This window comes from Pelodiscus sinensis, chromosome 2, assembly GCF_052426305.1.
Source record: "Pelodiscus sinensis isolate ZL-2025 chromosome 2, ASM5242630v1, whole genome shotgun sequence".
NCBI classification, from domain to species: domain Eukaryota; kingdom Metazoa; phylum Chordata; order Testudines; family Trionychidae; genus Pelodiscus; species Pelodiscus sinensis.
This window is the reverse complement of record NC_143053.1, coordinates 39,132,867-39,155,328: the sequence shown is the minus strand read 5'-3', so window position 1 is coordinate 39,155,328 and position 22,462 is coordinate 39,132,867. Positions and strand designations below refer to the sequence as shown.

Genomic DNA, 22,462 nt, shown 5'->3' with positions numbered 1-22,462 from the left:
CATCCTTACCAGGAAAAGTGGAATAATAGAAAAGAAAAAGAAAGTTAAAGGAAGCCACCATTCTAAAGCATCTGTAATGTAAGTATTAAATAATATTCATTATCAATTTGAAGAGAAGGTTACTCACTTTGTGCAATAACTGAGGCTCTTTTGAGATGGTTGTCCCTGTGAGTGCTCCACCAAGGTGTTTGAGTGCCACTGCATTCTACTCAGAGAATTATGATAGCAGTGCCCTTGGGGGCCTGCACACACAGAGCAGCCAGTACGCATCATCAGTAGCAGCTATACCATATATGCCTCAACCCCTCAGTTCCTTCTCTGCCCCAGAACAAGATGTTCTGAAGCAGAAGGGAGGAAGGATGGATGGTGGAGCACCCATAGGGACAACCATTTTGCAGAATATCAGTTACTGCACAAAGTGAGTAAGCTTTTTTTCTTCTTTGAGGAGCATCTCTGTGGGTGCTCCACCAAGGTGATTATTAAGCCGTATTCATGCTTGGCAGAGGGAGCTTTGGTATGTCTACCATAACCCTAAACACAACAGTGAATCCGAACTGTGTGTCAGAGGCTGAGTAAGTTTCTAAAGCACAATGCTTTGTGAAAGTGTGCATGGAAGCCCAGGTGGCAGCTCTGAAGATGCCAGTTATAGGGACATTCTTTAAGGCTGGCCACAGAAGCAGACATTCTTCTCATGGAGTGAGCCTGGACTACTGCTGTGGGTTCCTGATTAAAACTGTGATAAGAGGCAAATGCACTTGGAGATCCACTTGTATAGTCTCTGTTTGGAAATAGTCATGCCCTGAGACCTTTCGGTGGAGGAAGCACAGAGCATTGGAAACTTGTGGAAAGGCCTGGTCCCTTCTATATAAAAAGATAATTTCCCTGTGGACATCCAAAGCATGCAGAGCTGCCTCTCTGATATCAGCGTAGGACTTTGGAAAGAAGACAGGAAAGTAGATAGGTTCATTGCAATGGAAGGAGGTAGGTACTTTGGGAAGAAACTTGGGACTTGGACAGAGAACAATATTTTGTCCTTATGAAAGATGGTATATGGAGGGTCTGTCACAAGAGCTCTCAGCTCTCCCACCTGGCATGCTGAAGTGATTGCTACTAAAAATGCCACCATCATGGACAGATGCAATAGTGAATAGCTCTTAGCACTAAGTTAAGGTCCCAAGTGGGAGTTGGAGGTTTTATAGGAGGGTAAATATTCTGAAGTCCCTTCATAAAGCATTTGACACTGGGATGAGCAAAAACCAATTAGCCCTCCAAGAGGAGATAGAATGCTGTTATTGCAGCTATGTGTACTTTTAGGGAACTAAGGGAGAATCCTGTGTCTTAGAGAACTAGGAGATACTCAAGTATATATGGAAGGGTGGCTTACATGGGAGAGATGCGATGATCATCACACCATACTGAGAACTGGTGCCATTTGTGTGAATATGTTTTTTCTCGTAAATGATCTGTGGCAATTGAGAAGAATCTCCTGGACAGGTGCAGAGCATGATGTTTCACATGACATCAGCCAGCAAGATGCCACCCCTGATGTTACAGGGTCTAAGCGTTGGGGTGAGAGAGTTATTCATCTGAGCATAAGCAAGCGAGGGACAAGTGGAAATTGCCAAGGGGACACTATTATCATCTGGAGGTATGGAAACCATGTATTTCTGGGCCAACTGGGTGTTATTAGAATGATTGTGGCTCTGTCGTGTTTTATTTTGAAGATTACTCGATGAAGGAGTGGTAGTGGTGGGAAACTACATGAATGGTGCATCCCACTGTAGCATAAAGGGGTCTCCCAAGGACTGGGAACCGAGACTCTCTCTGGAACAACAGAATGGGCATTTGGCATTGTTGCTGTTTGAAAACAGGTCTGCAATTAGGTACCCCGACCATTTGAATACAGGGACTAGAATGCTGGGGTAGAGTTCCCATTTGTGATTTAAAGCAAAGTATCTGCTGAGATTGTCCACCATAATATTGTCTTTGCCTGGAAGGTAGGCAGCTATGAGGTCAATGTTAGGTGGAATGCACCAATTCCATAGGCATACCACTTCACAACACAGTTGAAAAGAATGAGCACTACCCTCACAGTTTATGTAATACATTGTTGAGAGATGTGGCATGCTTTGAGAACTGCTCTGAGTTCTAGAAGGTTTATCTGTAGTTTGGACTCTTCCTGAGACCAGCACATGTGTATAGTGTGGTGGTCGATGTGGACTCCCTATCCGAAAAGAGAAGTCTCTGTGGTAATTGTCACCAACGTAGGTATGGGATGGAAGGCTTTCCACTGCAGGAGTTGTTCTAGATTGTCTGTCATGAGAGGGACTCCTTTATCTTGGGGGCACAGTAAAGTGCTTGTTGATAAGGTGATAGTGAGGTCTATAAACCATTTGTAGCCATGTGTGTACTGGCAAAATGCGTGGTCAAGCATGTTGGACCACAAAGGTGGCTGCTGCCATATGGCCTAGCAGTAGAAAACAGTTTCACCATAACCTGGAGGCTGCTCTGTGCTGATGAGATAGGTTTATGAGTACTAGAAACAGCTGATAGGGAAGTGCTGCTGTGGTGCAATCTAGATGGGCACCAATTAATTCCAACTGTTTTAGCTGGAGGTTCAGCTGAAGGTTCAGCTGCAGACCCAATTTGCTTAATAGGGCTTTAGTAATGGTGACCACTTGTTCTGTCTCATGGTAAGATGACCCTTTTAGAAGGCATGGAAAAATGACAATTCCCAGTCTGCAGAGATGCTCTGCAACCACTGCAAGGACTTTGGAAAATATCTGAACAAGTATGGAGAGCCCGAAGGGAAGAACTCTGTATTAGAAATAAACATCAAATCAGAGGTATCATCTGTGTGCAGAGTGTATTGCGATGTGGAAATACGTATCCTGTAGATCAAGGGTAGACAGCCAATTTCCCTTCTCAAAGGCAGAGATTATTATGGCGAGCATTACCATTTTGAAGTGCTGTGTGCAAATTAACTGGTTGAGGTTGCATAAATCAAGGATGAGTCTCCAACCTCCTGATTTCTTGGTTGTAAGAAGAAAATGGGAGTAAAACCCTTCCCCCTATGTTGTTCAGGTACATTTTCTACTGCTCCTAGTTGCAGGAGGTGATTCAGTTCCTACATGACAGCGACTTCATGAGAGGGGTCCCTGAGGAGGGATAAGTAGAGGTGGGAGGAGAGGGAAGAAGAAAGTGATGCAATAACCAATTCTCATGGTTCTAAGGGTATGTCTACACTTGCACCCTCTTTCCAGAGAGGGATGCAAATGTTGCTGAGCGAAATTGCAAATGAAGCACATATTTGAATTTCCTGTGCTTCATTTGCATATTCACATTATGGCACTATTTCGAAATAACAAACGCTGTGTAGACGCGGTTATTTCGAAAGAAAATTCTTCTTCTGAAATAACTCTTATTCCTCCTACAACAAGTTATTTCAGAAGAAGGGTTTTCTTTCGAAATAACCATGGCTACACAGCGTTTGTTATTTCAAAATAGAGCTATTTTGAAATAGCACCATAACGTGAATATGCAAATGAAGCACAGGAAATTCAAATCCGCACGTCATTTGCAATTTCACTTAGCTGCATTTACATCCCTCTCTCGAAAGAGGGTGCAAGTGTAGACATACCCTAAAACACATCGATCTGTGGTGATGGTATTCCACACTGGATAAAAGGGTACTAGTCGATTCCTGAATGGTGTGGGAATGATCAGATGCTGTCTTGGAGATTTTGGAACTGTCTGACCCTCGACCAACCTTTCAAAAGGTTTGGCTTGATTTTGAAAACTGAGAAGTTGATGCAGGGTCCGCAGATTGTCTGCATCTGTTCTGATACTGTCTGCATATGTTATCATATCACCTCTGTGGCTGAGCGAAGAGAGTTGGTCTGTATCCCTGATTAAAAAATCTCCCATTTTCTCTTGGTTACAGAGATGTGTATGCCAAAAGTCTTGAGAGTGGACTGTGTAAGGAGGCACTGGTGGAGCTGGAAAAGAGCTTTGAAGGATCCAAGGGCAAATCTTCTACTGTTGTCTTTACCTCTCTGGGGAAACCAGGCAGATGAAACCAGGATGCTCATCACATGACTACAGCAGTGGCGACAGAGGATGCCACTGTATATGAAGAGTCCAACGCAGCTTGGAGCACAGTAGGAGAAATAAGTGCACCATCATTAACATTGGTCTTGAACTATTCAAAAAAAGAGAAGATTGAGACATAATAGGAGTTTTCAGGTATCTAAAAGGGTGTTAACAGGAGGAGGGAGAAAACTTGTTCTTCCTGGCCTCTGAGGATAGAGCAAGAAGCAATGGGCTTAAACTGCAGCAAGGGAGGTTTAGGTTGGATATTAGGAAAGAGTTCCTAATGGTCAGGATGGTTAAACACTGGAATAAATTGCCTACGGAGGTTGTGGAATCTCCATTTCTGGAGATATTTAAGAGTAGGTTAGATAAATGTCTATCAGGGATGGTTTAGACAGTACTGGATCCTGCCATGAGGGCAGGGGACTGGACTCGATGACCTCTCAAGGTCCCTTCCAGTCCTAGTATTCTAAGATATTATGATTCTTGTTTATTGTTCAGTGAGTGTTCAATAAAGGACGACATTTGATCAAATACATTGTGTGCATACTTGGCAAGAAGAATAGCATAGTTTGCTATTCTGAGTTGGAGGGTGGCTGATGAGTATGCCTTTCTGCCACATAGGTCAAGGGCCCGTGGTCACCAACTGGTAGATCGCGATCTACTGGTTGATTGCAGGGGCTCTATGAGTCGATCTTCAGCTCCCTCTGAACTGTGCACCTGCGCACTAATTTTAAATTGGTACTCTTGATTTGCGGAGCAGCTACTCACGGAGCAGCAACACAGGTAAGTAGCTGTGGCAGGCTGGTGGGATCTGCTGGGTCAGGAAGGCTGAAACACCCCGGCCAGCTGGCTGTGGCATTCAGCTGGAGGAGGCTGTGCCGTGTTCCAGCTGATCAGGTGGCTTTCCCTCTGCTCCAGCCATCGTGGAGAGCGGTGCACCCTGGCTGAGCGCCATGGCCAGCTAGCCAGGCAGCCGCTCCTCTTTGCTCCAGCCCAGCTACCCTGCACTGAACCCGGGGAGACTGCACCGCGCTCCTGCTGATCAGGAAGCCCTTCATCTTTGCTCCAGCCCAGCTGGAGCGAGGCACAGCTGGACTGAAGCAAAGAGGAGCAGTTGCCCGCCCAGCTGGCCATGGTGTTCAGCCCAGGTGTACCATGCTCCACGTGGGCTGGCGCAGAGGGGAAGCTGCCTGGCCAGCTGGCCATGGAGTTCAGCAGAAGCAGAGGCTGTGCTGTGCTACAGCTGGGCTGGCGTGCCCATGGTATTCAGCCTGAGGAGACTATGCCTTGCCCTAGCTGGATTGTAGCAAAGAGGAAGGGCTTCCTGACCAGCTGGCCATCCCAGCTAAGCTTCACCATGCTCCAGTAGGCTAGAACAGAGGGCAGCCACCAGAGGTGCCTTTGGGGCTAAATAGCCATGAAGCAATTTACCTTCAAGTGACACAAACCACAAGCTGCTACTTCCCCAGCCAGTTAAACATTGAAACTCCCCAAGTGCAGTCAAAGCTCCTCATGGCACAAATCCCCAAACTGCATCTTTCCTTTGTCTCTCCATTTCCTTCTCCTTCACTGCAGCTGTTTGCCTTTATCTGCTACCCAAATGCCCCAGTTTCTCCACCACTTTCCCCACTGGCTCTGTCCAGTGCAAGATATTAATTATTACAGAAAGGAATCCCCTTCCCCTTTACTCATCCCCATGGCAGCTCATTTCTACTGGCTGCATCTGTGCACCAGTTCTATGTCTTGTCTATTCCCAAGAGGTGCTGCTGGAGGATACCAAAGGCTTTTCCTATAGCCCTGTGACCTCTCCATCCCATTCCACACATGATGATGTGTTGTAGGCCACTCCGCCAGACAATGCTTCCCCCCTTAGATATCCCTTTATCACCTTATAGACTCTGGGTGCAACCCACATGCAAATCCCTGCCCACGCCATGCTGTTTAAATACAAACCTGAAGATATGGCCTCAGCTGATTGCCATATTTGGGGTCAGAAAGGCATTTTCCTCCAGGGGAGATTGGCAGAGGCCCTGGAGGTTTTTCACCTTCCTTCATAGCATGGGGCACGGATCACTTGCTAGAGGATTCTCTGCATCTTGGGGTCCTTAAACCATTTGAGGACTTCAATATCTGAGATACAGGTGAGAGGATTATTCTAAGAGAGGGTGGGTGAGATTCTGTGGCCTGCATTGTTCATGGGGTCAGACCAGATGATCATAATGGTCCCTTCTGACCTTAAAGTCTATGAGTCTATGAGATTCTAGGAGCCTCAGTCTCTCCCCAGACACAAACCTGCCCAGACCTGCCTAGTGGGGAGTTTTCCTCAGTGCCTGGGAATGAGAATGGAACCTCTGCTGCTTTTCCTTTCCCTGTCCTCTCCCAGGTGTAGCTGGTCCAGTCCAGCCCAGTGACATCAAAGCCTGGAGACGCCCTCATATTGACCTGTGCTGTCTTGAGTGTATCCATCACTGACAGCAGCTATGATTGGAACTGGGTCTGGCAGGGTCCTTGGAAAGGCCTGGGGTCCAGTGAAGCTGTCCCTGCTGGGTTACAGCTCCAGCAGACCACACTGATTATCATGCACAAATAAATCATGAAAATGTTAAATTCTAAATCCAAACAGCTGTAAAAGCTGTCTTCAGTCTGTCCATGACAATAATATCACCACACTGTACCAAAACACAAATATCACACATTTGGTAGTTTAGTGCTATCTTGCTTTTTATTTTAGCTCTACCTCCCTGGCTGGCGATAATCATTATAGCGAACCTAGGCCACCTAAGAAATCGAAAATGTACAATTCCACGTGGAATGGGAAAATGAATTTCTGTTCACAAATATAAAAGATAAGAGCGTATGCTTGATATGTTATCAAAGTTTATCATTCAGTAAAGGGCAATTTGGAACGACACCACACAACAGTACATAGTAAATTCAAAGATAGTTTTCTCTTGAACAGCATGCTATGTACAAAGAAAGTTAACGAACTGAAGACCATTCTGAAAGCTCAACAGTCATTATTTTTTAAACCAGCAGCAAAAGGCAAGACTTGCACTGAAGCATTATTTCATATTTGCCATTTGCTGGCAAAACATAAGAAATCATTCACAGATGGTGAAATAATTAAAGCAGCAATGTCTGTGGCAGCTGACTCTTTATTCAAAGATTTTAAAAACGAAGAAATAATGACAGCAATCCAGGGCATGTCACTTAGTGCTTCCACAGTAGCAAGACAAGTGGAATCTATGTCTGAAGAGGTCTTTCAGCAACTACAGCAGGACCTGAAGGACTGCAAATGCTTCTCACTGCAATTCGATGAATCTATTGACATGACCGACACCGCCCAGCCGATTGTTTGTGTGTGTATGGTTTTTAAGGATATTACAATTAAAGAGGATCTTCTCACCCTTTTGCCTCTTAAAGAGAGAACAAGAGGTGAGGCTATATACAACACATTCAAAAGGTATGTGCTTGAGAAAAACATTCCAATCAAGAAACTGGTTTCCATCACAACGGATGGAGTACCAGCCATGCTTGGTGCAACTGAGGGCCTTGTTGCATTTTGAAGGAAGGATCCTCATTTCCCTTCTTTTGTCAATTATCACTGTATAATCCACCAGCAAGTATTAGCAAGTAAAGTTATGGATTTCTCCCATACAATGAAAGTAGTTAAGATTGTAAACTTGATTTGAGCAAGACCCCTTCAGCACCGCCTGTTTAAATCCTTACTCAACGAACTCGATGCTGCCTATGGTGAACTAATCCTCCATGCTGATGTGAGGTGGTTAAGTCAAGGAAAGGACCTGCAAAGATTTTTAGAGCTGATGCCTGAAATCAACACTTCTCTTAAATCAAGGAATGAAGTGTGCAGTGAGCTGTCAGATAATGCATGGTTGCTAGACTTTGGGTTCCTTACAGATATGACATCAAAACTGAATGAGTTGAACTGTGAACTTCAGGGAAAGGACAGGGACTTAGTACATATGCTCAGTGCTGTGAATGCATTCAAACTGAAACTGGGCCTGTGGTCCTCCCAATTAAAGAATAAAACACTGCATCACTTCCCAAGTCTGGAGGGAATACAGACAGTCTCCGAGTTACGCTGTGGCTTTGCTCCCGGTGCCTCTGGTCTGCTGGGGACCGTCTCCAGCAGACCAGGGACACCTAGAGCAAAGCCGCAGTGGCGGTGGGGTCCCGCGCCTCTGAGGCTTTGCCAGCTAGTGCGCCCTCCCCCACCCCCCAGCAGACCAGGCTTTTGTTGTGGACCCTGGGGTCGAGCAGCTAGGGTGCTGCCGGGTTGGTCCTGCAGGGACCTACCTGGCAGCCCAGCTGTTCTGTCCCAGGCTCGAGATTCAACCGCTGTTGAAACTGATCAGTGGCTGATTCCAGGAAGCTGGGGGCAGAGCAATACTGCCTTCAGCTTCCTGTAGTCAGCCCCTGGTCAGTTTCAGCAGCAGCGGCTGAATCTGGAGCCAGTTCCGACTTACATACAAATTCAACTTAAGAACAAACCTATAGTCCCTATCTTGTACGTAACCCGGGGACTGCCTGTACTAGAAAAAATTAATGAGAAAGAAAAATGGTTCCACCCAGAAAACTTCTGTGCACACCTGAAGAAATTAACAGAGGAATTCAACAGGAGATTTCAGGAATTAGATGATAGAACCAATTGTCATGTTTATCTCAAATCCATTCCTTCAAGTAGAAGACATTAGTGGCTTGGCTACCAAATTTCATCAGGTATTTCATATACAAAGCAGTGGACTTGACATGGAGATAATTACTATGCAAAATGATATTGAGCTGAAAGTAAGAGCAAGGGACAGTGATTTTTGGAGACTTGTAAACAGAGAAAACTATCCACTTCTACCATCTTGTGCTTTCAAAGTGAAGGCTTATTTTGGTTCCACATACCTCTGTGAGACACCATTCTCCCAATTGAAGATAATCAAGTCCAAGTATCACACCCTCCTCACAGATGCCCATCTGATGGACTGTGTATGAGTAGCAATCTCAGACTATAACCCAGACTTCAAGACACTGGCAAATACTGTTCAGTCACAGGTGTCACGCTGAGACTTTGTTATTGGAGGACAAAATGTATAATCATCAATGCTTCAATTTAGATTTAAATAGCATAAATTAAAAACAGACCATTTATTTCATAACTATAAACATGTGATTTTAATTTTATATATCGCATAATTTAAAAATAAATTGTTTATCTACAACATTATCTTAGGGTAGATCTTGGGTTGCCCATAAATTCAAAAAGTGATCTTACGCTGAAAAAGGTTGGTGACCACTGGTCTAGGTGCTTCCAGTCTCTATTGTATGACACCGTGTGCACAGCCTGCTGTTTGCCCCTTTGGTTTATGGCCTATGCCACCAAAGAGTTAGGGGTAAGATGAAAGAATAAGAAGTCTGATCTCTGAGGTGCCACATAATACTTTTCTTCCAACCTTTTACAGGATGGGGGGGCTAGTGGCTGAGGTCTGCCATATGGGATTAGCTGGGTCCATAAGTACTGGGTTCATAGGTAGCGCCAGCTTAACCAGAGATGAGACATGAAGAATGTCTGTAAGTCTATGCTTGGTCTCTGGTAAGCTCATCAGAGAGAGATGTCCAAGGAGTCTTCTACTCTCTTTTAAAGCTCCTAGAAAGACTTGAAATTGTCCCTTGACGTAAGGGGTCGGGACATGATGGTATCATCTGGTAAGGAAGATGGCATATGTGCTGGTGCTGGAGAGTCGGTTTCTATTTCTTCCTCCATGATCTCTGAGTCTTCCTCCTCCTCTGCTATTAATTGATCTGTTGAGTGTGCAGGAGAAGCCCAGGCTCTGCATAATAGAGCTGGCTGTGGGAGTGGTTGAGGCTGTTGAGCTTGGTATATGGCCCAGGGATCCCAATAAGGCCAACTGGATGGCATAGGTATAAGTGGGGGCAGCTACTGAGGAGGTTGCCACTGAGGTGGCTGCTATGTTGGTCTTGGCGAGAAGTACCTAGAGCTATGGAGACCCAGGAAGGAGTCGTCTTCCTTATCACTTAAAAGCAGACCCAGCTTGTATGGCTGAAAAACTAAAGCAGGAGGTATCTGGTGTGCCATTGCTACTGAATAGAGGTGTTCCAGGTACCGACATGACTAAGAGTCCACATTCATAGTAAAAGCTTGTGGTACCAGGAGGCTTGTGCCTGAGGCATTGCTTGTAAGGTAGGCTGTGCCATCAGTGCCAAGTGTTTGGCTTATACCAACAGTGCAGAAGGTGACAGCACAGAGACACTTGGTGCCAAGGTAGCATGCAGTTTTGCTGGTGCCAAAACTGAAAACCTTAGAGCTGGCCTGAGTAGGGTCTTTCACTCCTCGAGCTGTCACATTGCTAGGTGTATCCGGTGCCTTGCAGTCTGGTGACCTGGGTGCCGCCAGTGCTGGGACTGATATTTTTTGTAAGAGCGTGCTTCTTTGTGGGGGAATCACACCTGGATGATGAGTGGGAGTGTCTCTCAGAGGACTGTACTGAAGCAAAATCCTTTGAGCTCAAGTCTGAGGGAGCTGCTCTCTCTGACACCACCATAGGGTAGTCTTGGTGGTGTGGTGTGCTCTGGGTCTGAGGGTGGATGAAGAGACTTCTCTAGGAGCTGTATTTTGAGTTGAACCTCCCTTGCCTTTCTGATTTTGGTGGTGAGCTTTTTACAGTGAAGGCACAGACTGGTGGAGTGTGCCTCACCTAAGCAATGGACACACTGTAAGCATCTGTCCAAAATAGGTATTGACAGTCTGCAGGTCAAACCCCTTTTAAAACCTGGAGAACTGGATATGACCAGATAACAGATCACCACTAATGCAGGAACAATGAACAACCAACCTTTTTTTTAAGACAAAAAATACTACAACTAACTAGACTATGAACTAACAACAGACTATGAACTAACAACTAACTAAGAATCTAACTGATCTTTGAGAGCAACTACTGGGTTCTAATCAAAGCCAACATGGCAGAGAAGGAACTGAAAGGTTCAGTTGGCTATGCATGTGGTGTAGCCAGTCCTAATAGCGCATGCTAGGTGCTCCATGTGAGCAATCGACCAAGAGCACTGCTATTTTAATTCTCCACCTAGAAGTGCAGTGGTGCTCAAACACCTAGGGGGAGCACCCAGAGTGACACTCCTTGAAGAAGTCCTACTTACTCAGTCTCATCAGGCCACTCTGGCATTCCCTTGGTAGATTATGGAATTAGAAAAGTAATAATAAATTAAGTATGACTTTGTAATCACAATTAATTTCTGCAATCTTCTTTAAAGGGCAACATTAGAATCGGATTTCTTAATGTAAACTGTTACAAACTGCATCTATCAAAATGCACACAGCACATATTTCAGGTACAAATATTAGGTAGCTCCTACCCCATGACAGATTATTAAATATTTTCCCCCTTTAAGTTCTTACAGACTGTCATCAAGACAACACTTGAACTGTCTCTTTAATCTAGCCCTATAAAAGCTGTTTGCATATCCAAGGATCACATTATCCTTTCAGCCATAGCATCGCATTGGGATCTCATGTTTAGCAGAATATTCACCACTACTCTCAGATTTTTTAAGACCCACTGTTTTCCAGGAAAGAGTCCCCCATTTTGTAAGTATGGCTACATTCTTGGTCCCAAATGTATACATTTTGCCACATAAAAACATGTTGTTGGCTTGAGCCCAGTTTACCAAGCAATCCAGATCACTCTAAATTAGTGGCTTGTTCTCTTTATTATTTACCACTCCCCCAGTTTTTGTATCACCTGCCAACTTCAATGCTGATTTTATGTTGTCTTACAGGTCATTGATGAAAATTTAAACAAGCAAAGGACCAAGGACCAACCTAATTGAACTCAACTAAAAACACACTTGAGTTAGCTAGTTTTTAATCCATTTTACATGTGCCATGTTAATTTAACATCATTCTAGGTTTTTAATCAAAATGACATATGATACCAAGTAAAATACTTTACAGAAATCTAAAATTACCTCATTACACTATTACCTTTACCAAACTTGATATCCTTTTTTAAATGAGATTACAAGTTAGCATATACAGTATCAAAAGCTATATGAAGGAAGATCATTTGTTATAAGATACATGTAGGGGGAGGGTGAACACAAGAAGTTTAGTCCTTGGTGGAAGTGACACAAGCTGAACAGGAGGTATGGATAATCCGGGTAAGTGCTATGGAAAAATAAATATCGTGATTGGACTTAAAACAAATCAAAACAGTTCAAACTGGTTTCCTAGAATAATCTGTGGAACACATGATGTCCATATGCCCGGTACCAATAAACTGCATCACAGAAAACAAAGGCCAATACTGTGATATCTTGAAAATGCAGCTACTACCAACCTGTTTCAAAACACAGCTGCATGCATTGCTGTGAGTGTGCGGTAAGCTTACAAAGAAAGTAGACACAAGAACAAGAGAATACGGTTTCTGTAACTGACCTGCAGCATTTACCTGCAGGACCCCACCCAGTCAGTAGATGTTGATCCTGTTGGTGAAGTATTAAGTGGGTTCCGTCAGCTCTCTGAGGCAGGTGATTCATGACTTTACCTGGCTATAAGGGAGTGGGAGTGGCACTGTTGCAGGAGAGAAAAAAATAAATATCTAGATTGTGGACTGACCAGTTCTGAGGGAGGAACCCTAGTAACAGTCAAGCTTAGAGAGACTTAAAGTAAACTTTAGGATATTGTGTTCCAAATTTGTTTGTTAAAGCAAAACACCAGGAAGACAATGAATTTGGCTATAAATAACCTGTCACTACACACACAGAGAGAGAGAGAGAGACAGAGAGAGAGGGGGGGGGGAGAGAAAGACTCCTTTATATAAAAAATAAAAATTACTTCCTTTGCTTGTTAAAGAAGATCCAGTAAGTATGGATTTTGGAGGGCATAGCTTGATAATCAGAAGGGCAAATATTGCTAGAGAACTAAAAGCTTTCATTTACCAAATTGGTAATTGGAATTTTCATTGAAGACTGGGTCTAGACTATATCTAGTACAACAAAATTAAATATGGCCAGTGCCAAATTTTTGTTTGCATTTCAAAATAAAATGGTAGAGAAGAACAGAAATGCAGGTAACTGTTGATTAGGGAGGTTAAGAGCAAATAAAGTAGCTAAGAGTTTCATTTAAAGACACATAGTAACAGAATGCAAACAAATATGATGGCATCCATACCGTTGTCTAGCCTTTTACAGAGCAGTCCTGAGGATACCCATAAGCTTTCTCCCTTTTAAGACTTCCTTCATCAAAGAGAAGAATATTTACTCTTCATGAAGAATAAATGTTACTTTCTGAAGTACAGATTAGACCTCCCTGGTCTGGCACCATTGTTACCTGAGTGGTCCTGAACAAGAGAACTTGCTGAACCATGGGAGCTCTGGCCTGTGGGTTCACCTGGGACTGTCCCCGGTTGCTGGCCTGGCCAACATGTTGCCCCCAAACCTGATCACAGGGCTCTGCTCCCAGTCGCCCAGTCCCATGGGCTGCCATCCCTCCAAACTCTTCTCTTAGCCACCCAGCCTCATGCAGGTCAGCAGTTGCTCCCAGGGTTCTGCTCTCAGCCCTATGCAGGGTGGCAGTGCTCTACAGGCTGCCAGCCCCACTCCCAGCAGGCTCTCTGCCCCTAGCCATTGGCCCTGGGGCTGCCAGCCCAACAAACCAGCTCCACTTCCAGCTAATATCAATCTCTGCAGCTGAGACTCTCTGGTCCAGCAGGTCTCTGGTCCAGCAACATCCATGGTCCTGCTGGACCACAGATGTTGCTGGACCAGAGAGTCCCAGACCAGAGAGGTTCAGCCTGTATGTCCTTATCTAACTACCAGCAGCATAAATTAAGTTAGACACCAGAAGGGTGAGGCAACCCCAGGACCATTACATGGATGAAAAAAGTGCTACTATTAGACTATTGGGTTGGTTTATGGTCATGGGCTTTCTAGCATAAGCCAAACATGGTGGTCCTAAGCTTCAACACAATCAGATGAAATGGCACTCATCACCTTTATGTAGTCTGAAATATTTAACCACAAGTTTAAGTACTTTACAAGAAGAAATCATTGCTATTCTTCAACCTGAAATGCCTTTTCCCCCCTTTTCATCCTCCCCTAAACTGAAACTTAGTATAGTTCTTTGGAGTAGCTAGAGTGTGGTTAAATGGAGGAAGCTATGCTTGTTTGCATGGAATCTCCTATTTCCTCCCTGCCAAAACACTTGTTTAAAAAAGTCATGTAATATTTCTATTAAACTGTAAATGCAGTCGACAAGGAAATGGTCTACTGGCAGTGTATTACATTTGTGGCAATGCCAACCAGCCTACAGCAAAATAGTGCATATAATAATTCCAACATGCATTACCACGTAACAAAATTGTACTTTACATAAGTACCACAGAACTCAAGCAAGGCCCAGAAACAGCAATGAAAATTTGCCCAAGTTTTCATGCTTGCCTATATCAATTGTATGTCATAACTAAAACAAAATAGAAAAGCATCTGCATATGTACAAGGATCCTGTGAAGTTAGATCATATAACTCCTGGAAAACCATTGCAACTTAAATCTGTGTATTTCTTGTTAACCACTGTAACAACTCACTAATAAAAATTAAGAAAAACTTTGGGTATCAAATATACAAAAGACTATTAAAGGCATACAAGTCCTTAAAGACCATAACACAATTTATTAACCAGAACATGTGTTCTGTATAATCCAAAATTGTTATGTTAAATTACTTTGGCCTTTGATATCATTCATTTGATTACAAGAATTAAAAAGATTCACAAGCTTTCAAATTCAAAACAGTGACCTTTGGTTTATAAGCAGCTATTGTCATACTCATATAATCCTCTATGATAATTTAGTCCTTACCTTTCATTATCTAGTGAAACTACGTGCAATTACGTTAAAATGATCCCAGATGTAATAAAGATGATTTCGCTAATGTAAAACAGTAAAACTAAAAAAAAAAACTCAATACAATCAAATTTAATAAATCTGCAATCAATACAGTTCTTGAGAACAGTTTAAAATGTTAAATCTTCATTAATTAAGCCACTCAGTAAAAAAGGGTGAGCTTGAAAAAGATATGTTGTCTTCATCTCAATTTGAATTCTTTTGATTCATACTTTAATTACAAAATAGCTAAAAACAATGGCTTTGCCAAAAGTTTTATTAGGTGATTCTTTAAATGCTATGTTTCAGATCACAAAACAATCTGTAGTTTTGCTTTAACTACTCACAAAAAAAACATTTTGCAACTTTAGAGACCTTCCCTGGTTTTTAAAAATCATGTCTACTAAAGACTCTTGTGTATTCAATTTATTGTCATGATATAAAAACAGCACCTTTTTACTCAACCGCTATGGTTCCCTGTATTTGTATTAACATGATGGCTCATGAGCTACTGACAAAAAAGTTTAAATAATATTATACGGAAGTATGTATGTCATGATTAAATATTCACAGACATACTGGGAAACAAACTGCCTTTTAACAACATATAATGTCTTGTTATTAGCCTGGAATAGATTCTAATTATAAATGGCACATGAAAATAACTATTTTTATTAGAATCCTACCTATGAGAAAGGCATAACTATTATTTATAGTGCATTTCAATAAACAAAAGGATATCAAACTGGTGGCAGTACTGTCCCTGGACAACACCTATCCATGAACTTCTCAAAAAGCAGTATTTTTTAATTATTTTCACCCTTAGATAACACATTCTATATTTTTTTCAATCAAGTAATACAAAAACTGGTCTAGAATTATGAACACTGTCAAAATCAACTAATTGATCAAATCCTGAATTCTGTTCTTGACTATTACTAATCAAAATACCTATTGAATGGGGGAAGGATGGTCACACGGTTATGGTTATGTAACTCTGACAAGAGGACCCGAACCTGGGACCTATGGAGCATTGTGCATGAGCCTCTACCGCTTGAGCTATAAGTCAGCTGATTATGAACTAAGTCTGTAGAGCAGACTAAGGCAATGTCCACATTACAGGGGAAGGTCAGCTTAATGTGCGCAATTCTAGCTACTTAAAAGACATAGCTGGAGTCAGTGTACCTTAAACAAAGTTTCCGCACTGTCCTCACTGTGGGAGGTCGATGTGAGAAACACTCCAGCTGACTTACCTTACGCTTCGTGAAGAGTAGGAGTACCACCACTGATGGGGGGCATCCTTAGAGTTTGATTCAGTGGGTCTTTACCACAGCAGCATCGATCTTCCCACAAGTGAACACATGGCCTCATTATCTCTCAATGTAAGTGGCCTAAGTGCCACTAGCTGGGACAGTACACCACACCTAGAAGATGTGTGGGTTACAGTTACAGCAGCAGACTGAACTCAGGTGATCTGGGTTCAACTTGAAACACATTTCTTTTGTTAACTTGGGGAAATCACTTCATCTCTTAGTGCCTTAGTTATCATTCAGTAAAAGAGAGATAACAGGACTTTCCTATAGGGGGATTGTGAAAATCAACTCAATATTTGCAAGGTACAAACAGTGTCTTCTAAGCACTGAGAAGAGAGAAGTCAAGGGCTACGTCTACACTGGCATGATTTTCAGGAAATGCTTTTAACGGAAAAGTTTTCCGTTAAAAGCATTTTCGGAAAATCGCATCTAGATTGGCAGGATGCTTTTCCAGAAAAGCACTTTTTGCGGAAAAGCATCTATGGCCAATCTAGATGCGCTTTTCTGCAAAAAAGCCCCGATCGCCATTTTCGCGATTGGGGCTTTTTTGCGGAAAACACTACTGTGCTGTCTACACTCGCCCTTTTGCACAAAAGTCTTTCGGAAAAAGACTTTTGCCCAAATGGGAGAAGCACGGTATTTCTGGAAAATCACTGACGATCTTACATGAGATCGTCAGTGCTTTTCCGGAAATTCAAGCGGCCAGTGTAGACAGCTGGCAAGTTTTTCCAGAAAAGCGGCTGATTTTCTGGAAAAACTTGCCAGTCTAGACAGAGCCAAGGAGTAAGTGAAACCTAATTAAAGGTTCCAAGATTTTGCCTATTTTTTTATTATTTATATCAGCCATAACTCTACAGATAGCTGTGCAAGCAACATCCCACAGTCAATAATTTTAAAAAAAAAATCCACACATTACTTACCCTCATTGGGTGTATGTCAGCATATGGAGGTTTTCCTTCAGCCATTTCTATTGAAGTGATACCCAGGGACCAGATATCTGCCACACAGTTATAACCAATCTCTTGTATTACTTCAGGAGCCATCCAAAATGGAGTACCTATAACAGTATTTCGTTTTGCCATTGTATCCTATAATTAGATTGTTTGTATAATTAAAATTAGCACGTTTGTCTGCATAGATTTCCATTTCATTTGTTTCATATTTCATAGTTAGAAATGAATTTCGATTGTAGGTACTACATCAATCCCCCTCCTAAATATATAAACAAATACCCTAAAAACTGTGAGATGACATGGGTGACTGAAAGAAAATTTTCTTTCCAAACTTGCAGTAAATGAAACAAGGGATTTCTTGATTTTTTTGCTCTTAAAATAAAGAGCTTCCTCAGAATCTAATAAGTCTAAGGTGTTTTGCCACTTTATCTTCTTTTCTTTCAAATTTTTGCCACAAAGTTTACTGGACTCATTTAATCAACAGGACAAAGTCTGGTTGATTTAAACTCATTTTTAAAAAGTATTAGCATTTTAAAATGGGAATGGGGCTTTAGGAACTGCCAAACTAATTTAGACCATCAGCAGCTTAGAGACACAGGCCATGTTTCACGTGTAAACATCAAATGGAAGGACTGTTTGTTTTCCATATCTCCAACACAGAGTGCAGGAGGAAGGAAAGAGGATATATTTAGAAAGACTGCGGGATGTTAGGTGGGAAGGGACAAAACTACATGCTATCCCCACCCAACTCTGATGACCACCTACAGACAGAATTAAGGTAGTATGGATTAGGGCCACCAACATTGGGAAGGTGGGGGCATTCAAAGGGGACATCTGTCCCAGGGCCTGGAAATCCTTTGCTACTGCAGTGAAAAGCAACAGGAGTTCTGTGCCCTTTAAACTGCCTTCAGAGCCCCATGCGGCACTGAGAGCTGGATGGGAGATGCTAGCGCTAGCCCCACCTCTTCCACCCAAGGCCCCGCTTCTTCAGAACCAAGTCATCACCCTATCTTTTCCACGGCCTGGTGAAGTCTGTTGCCAGCCCTGGTGTAGGTACTTTAACTCAATTTCCAAACTCTCACATGTTCAGATTTCTTGAAAAATCTAAGATTAACCCTAAATTTCAAGGATTTTTATTTATATACATATTTATATCTGTAAAATAATAATTATTTGCTAAGATTGCTAACTACAATATTTTTATAACAATTTTACTCTTAAATTATCAATTTGTACTGCTAACTGCTTCATTTCTAATATTTTTAGAAGGATCACTTCATATATTTAGTTGAATTTATAATGTTCAGCCGACACTGTTACAATGATAATGTAAAAGTTATTCCTGTTATGTCACACACAAAAAATGCAAACATTCATGATCCAACTGCCATAACAAAGGATCAAGCTCTTTTGAAATGTAGCAATGCCAGTAAATCCATATGACTAACAAGTTAGAGCCAGTCACTTTCCAAGTTTTAGAACACTTGCAACTTAATGGTGCCAGAAAAGGGTCAAAATTGATTAAATAGAAAATGGTATTCTTCCAAGCTCTGGTCACATAAGTCACCAGGATAAGACTGATCAATAAACTGAGATGTTCAAAATATGACGACATGTTTTCTGGGCTTCCTTGGGTTCCATAAGTTTGACTTCCCTTTGATGGATCTTCAGTATGCACACACATTCTACTAATCTACCTAGGGAAGTGATTCTCTATCTTTCCGGACTATTGTACCCATTTCAGGACTCTGCTTTTACTTGCATAGCACCAAGTTTTACATTACTTAAAAAATACTTACAAAAAATCAGACATAAAAATCCGAAAGTGTCACAGAACACTATTATTTTTACATTGCTTACTTTCTCATTTTGTTTTCATGAAATTTTAGTTTATACTGACTTTCCTAGTTTTTATGTAGCCTGTTGTAAAACTAGACAGATATTCAGATGAGGAGTTGTACCCCCTGCCAACCAACTAAAATCATATTAAAGGCATAAAAGGTGATGGTTTTATGGGTGTTTTAATCAAGTTAGGTAAGTTCAATAAAGTTAGTGAACAACAAAATAATCATAATTCAAAGAAGGGTGCTGTCTTTCCCATCATCACCAATCACTTCTGGCCATGAAGAATGATCAAAGGAAATGAAAAAGTAGAAATCCCTTTTTTTTTTTTTTTTTTAAACAGTGGTTCTAAACACTATAACAATCTAAAACAGTTCTGTCCTTTTCATATACTTACTGTTAATTGGCCAGCCACTCCAAAATCAGCTAATTTTGCATGTCCTTCTGTGTTAAGGAGAATGTTTCCAGCCTTTATATCTCTGTGTATTTTTCTCATGAAGTGCAAATATTCAAGTCCTTTAAGTGTAGATTTAAGAATGGTTGCTATTTCATCTTCTGTTAGCTACAAGAAAAACAAACAACTAACTACTTTTCTTCTTGGGTATATACATGCACACAATAGTTATAAATTTAAATAAACAATGTTATAGCCTAGAACAGTGGTCAACAACCAGTAGATCCAGATCTGCTAGCAGATCTTGGAGCTCCTGACTGGTTTGAACAGGAAGCTATCAAGCACTGGAACTTCAGTTGACCCTTCTCCCACTACCATGCCACCCACTCCTGCCCTCTGCCTTGGAGCTGCCCTCCTGGGAGCCTCATGCTTGCTGTGCATGAGAGGGAAAAGAGAGGGGGGCGCTGATGTCAGGGTTTCCCTCCTCCCCCCACATCTGTACTTGATCTCCACACAGAGAGAAGGGGATGGAGGGAGCTTTGCAATGCAAATCTCTGTGGCTACCTCCAGACTGCAACCCTCTGTCAGCAGAGGGATGCAAATAAAGCACTTTGAAAGTGCAAATGAGCTTGGGACTTAAATATCCTGGTCTTCATTTGCATACTCATGCTGATCACACACCATTTTGAAAGTGAAAATTCTGTGTAGCCGCGGTTCTGCCAACAGCAGGGAGCTTTTTCGACAGATCCTGTACTCATTTTTTGATCGGCACAGCGCCGGAATGTGAGTATGCAAATGAAGCCCAGGATATTTAAATCCCGGGCCCATTTGCACTTTCAAAGTGCTTTATTTGCATCCCTCTGCCGACAGAGGGATGCAGTCTGGAGGTAGCCTGTCACTCTAACAAAGTGTGTGTGTGTCTGTCATTCTCACTAACACACGGTCCTTCACTCTCATCTCCTGACCCAACACATACACGGAGGTGGTGGGGTTGTTGTTAACTCTTTTACTGCTCCAAAGTGTGTTATTTTTAGTTGATTGGTTTCTGCATTTTATAATTTTTATTTGTCTCTCATGCTTAAAATTTAATTCTTTTGAGTAGTTAGTTCTAAAATGCCTAACCTGCCGTGGCTGGCGTAATTATCCCTATGGTAACCGCTGTTTGTGAAAGTAGCTAGCATGTCTCTGCAGCCCCTGAGAAAGGCAGAGCAGGGGGTCTCCACATGCTTCCTTGCCTGCAGACACCACTCCTGTAGCTCCCATTGATCAATAACAGGGAACCGTGGCCAGTAGAAGCTGTGGGCTCAGTGCCTGTAGATGAGGGGCAGCACATGGGACCATGGAGCCATTGTTGTACATGCCAGCTGCTTTCAGAAGTGGTGTAGGGCTAGGGCAGGAGTAAGCCTGCCTTAACCCCACTGCTCCACCACCAGAAGCTGTCTTAGTTAAATGGTGCCCAGCCAGAGCCTGCTTCCTGAACTCCTGTCCCAACCCCTTAACCTCCTCCCATACCCAATCATCTGCCGCAGACTCCTTCCCAGAGCTTGCACCCTGAAACCTCTCCTGGACCCCAAACCTCCACCCTGGACTAAGTTCAGAGCCCCTTCCACACTCCAAACTCCTAGGCCCAAGATCACACAGCCTGCAACCCAAACCCCTACCCCAGCCTGGTGAAAGTGAGTGAGGATGAGGGAGGAAGGGGGATGGAGTGAGCAGGGTGAGGCCTCGAAGGAGTGGAATAGGGGCAGGGCCTCAAAAAAGGGGCAGGAAGGAAGTGAGACAAGGGTATTTGGGTTTGAGGTAGATCTTATGTTCCACTTAAATTGAAAAAGTGATCTTGTGGTTAAAAAAGGTTGGAGACCACTGGCCTAGAAGAATACAATTCAGGTTCCATAAACTGTTTTATAATTACTATTATTTATATAACATACATGAAGTATTCTAGATGCTTTACAGACATAAAGCAGGACCAGGTTTAAGAGAGTTTTCAGGATCAGAGTCTAAAACTGTAATTTGATAAACATAGCTGGATGGGAAATAAATGATCTTCAAACAGGAGCAGGAGTTCACCTATACAGATCACGTTGCAAAATTGGGCCCTAAACATCACATAAGCAAAATAGAGGTTGAAAGGTACTATGAGATTTTACTTAAAACTCTTTAAAATGTCTTTATATTTGTATATAGTTTATAAATACAAGAAATAGAATTTTCTCTCTCCAGTATAATCCATAATTAGATTATAAACTCTTAGAGAGATTCTGCCCCAAAGAAAGTGTCTCAACAGTAGAATTAATGCAGACTCTTACAAGGATTTAGCATACAAAACAAAAGCCCTATCCCCCATTCTCTGCACATTAAAGCCTTTTAAGCCTGAGCTAGCAGACCCAGCTCAGAGTAAGGGTTAGAACCTGATCTCTATTTTAACTTGTACTTTAATATATCCCCTTTGCAGCAAGCATGCAGATTAAATCATTCAAGATCTGATAAACCTCTAATGCTTTCCCACACTTCCCCCTAAAGAACAAACACGTACTCCCGCAATTGACTAGGAAAGAATCAGAGCATCTCACCACAGAGAACCATGCGATATGCCCCCAACACAAATAATCAAATAAAGAAATAGCGAGGACCACCATAATGTGGATTAAGGATGTAAGCAACTAGTCAAGTAATCAACTACCCGATAAGCCTAGGCTTATCACGTAGTCGAGTCACTACTCGCTTCCCCTCTTCCCCTCAACTTTTGCTGCCTCTATAACAAAAGCAGCAAGGGCGGAGGGTGGGGCAGGAGCCAATGCTGGAGGGAGCCAGCTTAAAAACTAGCTCCCCCAAGCACCATCTCCGTGGTGTGTTGGGGTGGAGGGGAGAGAAGGGGAGGCACAGAACCCAGTGCCAGGCTCTTACTACATTTAAAATGTAGAGGCACAGCAGTCC

The 22,462-nt window shown here is 42.5% G+C and overlaps 1 protein-coding gene across 4 annotated transcripts in view; it reads right to left on the bottom strand.

The window, feature by feature from the left end:
• STK3 (serine/threonine kinase 3) overlaps window positions 1-22,462 on the bottom strand; it is a 320,261-nt gene that overhangs the window by 239,730 nt on the left and 58,069 nt on the right. For all 4 annotated transcript variants that reach the window (XM_075920321.2, XM_075920323.2, XM_075920324.2 and 1 more), the window contains exons 5-6: window positions 19,529-19,693; window positions 17,257-17,424 (exon numbers count right to left, since the gene is read on the bottom strand). In XM_075920321.2, coding sequence (XP_075776436.1) covers window positions 17,257-17,424; window positions 19,529-19,693 — 333 coding nt within the window. The remainder of the gene's footprint in view (window positions 1-17,256; window positions 17,425-19,528; window positions 19,694-22,462) is intronic.